Genomic DNA, 6,151 nt, shown 5'->3' on the forward strand with positions numbered 1-6,151 from the left:
TGTTTGCCCAGTTCCTGGCGCATAGATCTCTCTTTCACAGCAGGCTCTCCAGGTACTGGCACCGACACATAGGAATTTACACACTATGGTTAAGAAAGGAGTTTGAAGAAGGCAAGGGGAAGTGTGGTGATCATGGGCAGGGCTCATCCTAACAAGTGCACTGATTGGGCCCTGCTTATGTGCATCTGGCTCCTTTTTCCCTTCTTCATCTCTATTGCCTCCTCTTCTTCCTCTCCAGTCCCCCTTCGCCCCCAACCCACCTTTCACCCTTCCCCTAAGCATTCCTTAAGGAGTGTTGCCCAGTCCCGCAGGAACCCCCCCCAAATATCCATAATCCTCATGTTCCTCTTGTCACTTACAAAGCTCATCCTGACCCACTTCAAAGCCACACCTGCAGTTTCCCAATGGCCCATCAATTAGAGGCTGAAGAGCTCTGGTCTCCATCCTTGTCTCCCTTGTCCCTTACTGAGAGATTGGTGTCATTGTGTTCTTTGTTTACCACTTTGCCTTTTAATTCCTCTTCCTTTTGACAGGAAAAGGGACTTGATCTGACAGCCTCAGTGAACCAGGTGCCCTCACCTTCCACACACCTTTACAGTGGCCCCTGGTGACCTTGCTCAGGTGTGAGAGTTCCTCTTTGCTTTCCAAAATAGACATAGTATAACAAGAGATTTGTTTGTAGAGGGGCAAACTAGAGGCCAGAAATGAACATGGTGGACATGCAGCCACCAGCAGGTTTCCATTGGACAGAAAACCCAGAGGGACTCAGGGATACAGGGATTACCCCAGGCAAAGCACTGGTGGGTCCACAGAGCTTCAGGAGAACAATGAAAAGCAGGGGGACTGCCTGAGCACTTGGCCAGGGAATCTTGTCTAGTGCCTGGCTGATGGGTCTTGCTCACATGTTGAGGCTTCCACGGATCCTCCCATGCAGGGCCAGAAAGATATTTTCCTTCCTTGGGCTTCTTTGTCTAGGACAGAAAATCACAAGAGCAGTCATGTCTCCTACCAAGAGCCCCCTTCGCCTACAGTACTCATTGGTGGACATTGAGCAAAGAGTAAGAGCTGGACAACCAGCTGGGAAACTTCTCCTGAACACTCACTGCTGTGTCCCACCCAGTTTCAGTGGCTCAGGGGTCTGAGTTGCTGTGGCAATGCACCCTCCTGGCAATGAAGGCCAACAGCAGCTTGGGCTGCAGTAGCAGGAGTCTCACCAACAGGACAAGGGACCTGATCCTTCCTTCTACTCAGCGCTGGTGAGGCCACCTCTGGAGTGCTGGGTCCAGTTCTGGGCTCCCCAGTACAAGACACATATTGGAGTGAGCAGAGCAAAATGGTGCATGGACCGGAGCACGTTTCCTCTGAGGATGGGCTGAGAGGGCTGGCAGTGTTCAGCCTGGGGGAGAGAAGGCTCATAGGGGACCTTGGCAATGTGTGTAAATGGCTGATGGGAGGGAATGAAGAATAGATTCTTCTCAGTCAGGCCTCCTTGGGACTCAACACCTTTGCAATGAGGATGCTCATTAGGGTGAGAAGTTAAAGGAAAGACACCAAACTGGGACCCTTCCACTGTTCCAGATTTACAAGGGCTAATGGGATGTTTTCCAGCCCTGGGTGGTTCTTTGGGCAGTCAGGTCACAGGCGGGCTTCTCACAGGCCCCCCAAGGCAGTAGGTGCTGGAGCATCCTCTCAGGCAGACAGATCCTGGTGTAGAAGCGCCACCTCTCAGCTCCAGCTCACACTGCCAAAGGGGCCTGGGGCACCAGAAAATTCCTGTAGGAGCCTGGAGGAAGAGACCAAGGAGGCTGCTGTCAGGGCATAGGAGGCTGCAGGCTCTTCATGGTGACTCTCTCCTGCCCTTCACTGCCCAGCCAGAGGCAGGGGCCTCTACCCACCCCTCATGGGGTTGAAGAGATGCCACGTTGGAGTCATTCATGTGGTACTTGTCCCTCGGTAGTCTCTGGAAGGAGACAGAACCAGCAACTGCCAAAATTCAACAGGAAATGGATGTCTATCTCCTTGTCTCTATAGGGTTTTTTTCTCTCTTCTCCGCAGGTCACAGATGAAGCCCTTTAAAGGAAACTTCTCAGGGAACAGCAGCACCAGCTGTAAACATCTCACCCTGAGTCAGACACACCACCTCTCTCAGGCTGGAGGACACCCAGCACAATCTATTTCCTCACTGACATCTACTCCCCATCTCTTTGGGTATCATTATCACCCCTTTGCCTGAGGAGGACACCTGAGCCCCATAGCAAATCTCTGACTCACTCGTCCAGTAGGAACCTGGCATCCCTTGAGGCTGCGCTCAGTCTGTCCAGTGCAAGCGTTTCCCCTGTCTCCTGGGCATCAATTCCAAAGGTGCTGATTCCTGTCAAAGGAGCTCGTGGCATCACCACTGATCCCCGGTGGGGAGCGTTGTAGGTGCCTGTGATCTCGACACCCCCTTCTCCTGCCGCTGTGGAGCTTGACATCCTGACTCCATGGGAATCCGGAGCTGGACTCCAGGGGCGAGCGGGCTGTGGGCCCTGGAGAGTCCCGGTGCCGGTGGGTCGGGGGAAGCGCCCCGGGGCGCGGGGCCGGGCGGGGCCGGGCGGGGCGAGGCGGCCCCGGCGGGCGGAGCGGCAGCGCCCCCTGGCGGGCCCGCCCGGGGATGTCCCCCCGCCCCCGACACACACGCCCGGCCCCGCCCGCGGCGGTTCCTGCCCGGCCGCAGCCCCGGCTCCTCTCCCCGTGTCTCTCAGGGCGCAGTAATACACCGCCGCGTCCCCGCGCCGGGGCCGGGCGAGCCACAGGGCGCTGGACCGGCGGTCTGCCGCCACCCGCAGCCACCCCGGCAGGTCCGGTAGCTCCTTGGAATCTTTGTGAGCGCTCACGAGGAATGCGGGGCCTCGGCCCGGGAGCTGACGGTACCAGAGGATGAAGTCCCCGGTCTTTATGTTGGGGTGTGAGCAGTTGATGCTGATGGCGGTGCCCTCGGTGGTCTCTGCCGACGGCTCCTGCTGCACCTGGGCTCTGCCCGCAGCCACTGCAAACGATATAAAAAAGAAAACCGGCTCACAATTAAGTTTCTGCCCAGCCCTGCCTGCGGTTTCCAGGAACAAATCACCCAGAAGCATTAAGGAAAAAACAGAGGTAATCAGAGGTGTTTCCAGAGGATGTCAACATGTGCAGTAGTGGAAGGGTCCATTAATAGTTGGTGAAGAGCTGAATGCGTGAATGATAGGTGGAAGAGTGGAGTCAGTGAAGAAAAAGAGGGCGACAAAGAAAGCAAGTAGCAAGGGGGAAGGAGGGAAGGAATGACTCCATGAGTCATATGGAAAGACACAGATGAATGGAGGAAAATAAGGAGGCTTGGAAATAGAATAGAGGGATGATTTTTCCTATAGAATGTGTGATAGAGGAGAGGGAGAGATGGACGGGAGCATGGTTCGAGGAGAGAAGTCCGTGAAGAAGTCAGAGGGGATGAGCCTGCCAGCCCCACGCACCCAGGAGCAGCGCGGCCAGCCCCGCCAGCCCTGCGCCCCGGCACCGCCGCATCCCGCCGCTCCGCCGCCCGCGCCTCGCTGCGCCCCGCCAGCCCCGGCTCTCTGCTCCGGCCGCCGCGCCTCCTCTCCGCCGCCGCCTCTCCTCTCCGCCGCCGCCAGCTCCGCCCCGGGGCTCAGCCCTGCGCCGACGGCGGGGCCGGCCTTGCTGTCGCTGCTGCCCGCGGACAAGACACCCCGAAAGCACCCCGACCCCGCCCCGGGGCCCCTCGGGCCGGTGCTGCCCTTGCAGCCGGTGTCGCCGGCCCAGTGGCCCGTGAAAGGCCGGCGGCGGCCCCGGGAAGAGCGGCGGGGAGCGCGGAGCGAGCGGGAAGGCGGCGCCGCGGCAGAGACCGGCCGGAGCGGAGCTGCCCGCAGCGACACTGGGGGTGCGGGAGGGCCGGCACAGGCTGGCCCCGGCACGGGCACCTCGGCCACGGCGACGCCGCTGCCCTGGAAGGAGCCAAGGGGAGGGGGAACGGCACAGCAACAGGCCACGGCAGGAAGGTGCGGAAGTTAAGCGCTTGCTCTTTTTCCAGTTCTCTTATTGTCTCGAAGTATCTCACTGGAAAATTGGACATTGAAAACTAGACTTGGAAGGGAAGGGCACGGGGTTCTGCCGGATGCTCTCAGCCATCAAAATAAAAGGAAAAGTAGTCAATCAGGTGAAGTCTGCAGGGGATGCTGTGCAGGTGTCGACTGTCAGGCAAAAATGCTGCAGGGCATTTCTCGGGGCAAGGACAGGGAGCAGGGGAGGAGGTTGTGGGAGCAGGGGAGGTGGAACAAGTAAAGGGGGAGAAGCTGGACGTATGAAAGGAGAAATGAGTGCTGCTGGGAGAGATGTGGTCTGGGAGAGAAAAACAGCACCTTTCTGGAGCCAGATGGATCCTTCCTCCCTCTCAAACACAACAGCAAACTCAGCCCTCCATTCCAGCACTTTCTCAGGCAGCTTCTCTCCCCAGCTGGCACCATGACTCACAAGTCCATGATCCTCCCTCCTCTTCCTCGGTCCTCAAGGGTCTCATGGAGAGGGTTTTAGGTCCTCTGAAGAGGAGCTGTGTCCAACAGTTACTTCCCATTCCCCTTTCTGGGTTTTATCGACAGACATGCTGGGAGTTCCCAATTTCCCACTGTTCATGGCATTCATGAAAACACTAGCCAGTCCTGGTCCTACTACTGATCCCTACTCCTAGACCCTACTAAGAAGTGTCAGTCAGCTGGGCTTTGCACCAAGATCACAGCTCTCTGAGCCTGGCGCTCCAGCCCATTTTCCACCCTCGTTATCATTGAACCCATTTGTTCAGAAATTTGGTCATAAAGGAAGTCCAAGAGAGGCTGGCAAAGGTCTTGGGAAATTCAGGGCCACAGCTCCTGCCCTTCCCTTCTCCAGGGTGCCTGGTACCTCCTGAGAAAGCAATGAGCTTGTCCCTTGGCTACACTAGAGCCTCAGCTCAGAAAGAGCATCTCCACGGAGAGAGGACTCTGCCCTGGCTGAGCTCTCCCAGCAGAGCTCCCTGGCACTGCCCTCACTCAGGTCTGTCAAGGGAAGGGGGAAAGCCCTTGGCTGTACTGCCTCCAAGCTGGACGTGAGCTCAGGCTGACCGATAGTCAGGAGGGGAGATGGGCTTAGAAAATGTCCCCACTGTGCACAGCCCTTGTCAGAAAGAGTGTCAATATTGGACACCACTGTGGGACAGCAGCTGGCTTTGGGGGGTGCAGTTTTGAATCCATTGTGCCGTCATAGGGATTAAAAACTGATTCAAACTGGAGTGAATCCATCCTTTTTGGGGCCTGAAATGGGCAGCAGCGGAGTGTGATCTCTGCGGGGTAGGAGGAGGGCTCAGGAGGCAGGAGCTGCATTGCAGGGCCTCTTCCCTGGACAGATCTCCAGGGGGTTGGTGCCATCACCACTCAATTGCACTTGGGCTCCCGCTGATCCTGCGAACCTGCTGCTCAGTGTTGCCCATGAACAGAGCAGTGGACAGTATCCCTGCCATAACCAGCACATTCCCTCCTGAGGTTGGACACACGGGGACACACACACAAAGGCTCAGGCACACCGACCAGGAATCAGGCACAACTTCATGATCCCATGTGCACTCACAAGAACCTGGCTGCTTACCATACACACAAGACAAGAAGATCCATAGGAATACCATGATTCATGGACTCTCTGACTCTCCCACTGCCCTGGGAACTGGGCACTGCTAGGCAGGATGGGGTCAAAAAATGGCAGTAGAAGGCATATATGTGGGGAAGCAACAACAAGTGACCATTAGGGTGAGGTGAGGAGGGAAGGAAAGAGAAGGACATGGCAGTTCCTTATGCACAGGAGCCCATGGGCATCCAGCTGAGCATGGATGGAGCATCTTCCTCATAATGACACTTCAAACAGCCCCAACAGCGTGACTCAGGCTATTGTCATTTGAAGACACACAGCACTTGAGCTGACTCTTCTGTCTGCACTGCTGCATTCTGGCCCTAAAAATGATGGGGTCTTTCATCTCCATTCTCAGAAGAAGCTTTGATTGTGGAATGGGCATGGCACAAATCTGGAAATGAAAAGGCAGCAGTGTTGGAAACCAAAGCACAGCCCATACCATTAGCTGCGATGGTTTGCATTCAAG

At 56.6% G+C, this 6,151-nt stretch overlaps 1 gene segment (V, D, J or C); it reads right to left on the reverse strand.

The window, feature by feature from the left end:
• Positions 1–1,736: 1,736 nt before the first annotated feature.
• LOC141474947 (T cell receptor alpha variable 4-like) lies at positions 1,737–3,540 on the reverse strand. The segment is given in 3 exon segments: positions 1,737–1,783; positions 2,681–3,028; positions 3,489–3,540. Coding segments are annotated over 3 exon segments (447 nt in total).
• Positions 3,541–6,151: the final 2,611 nt, after the last annotated feature.

Source organism: Numenius arquata, chromosome 23 (genome assembly GCF_964106895.1).
Source record: "Numenius arquata chromosome 23, bNumArq3.hap1.1, whole genome shotgun sequence".
Lineage (NCBI taxonomy): Eukaryota > Metazoa > Chordata > Aves > Charadriiformes > Scolopacidae > Numenius > Numenius arquata.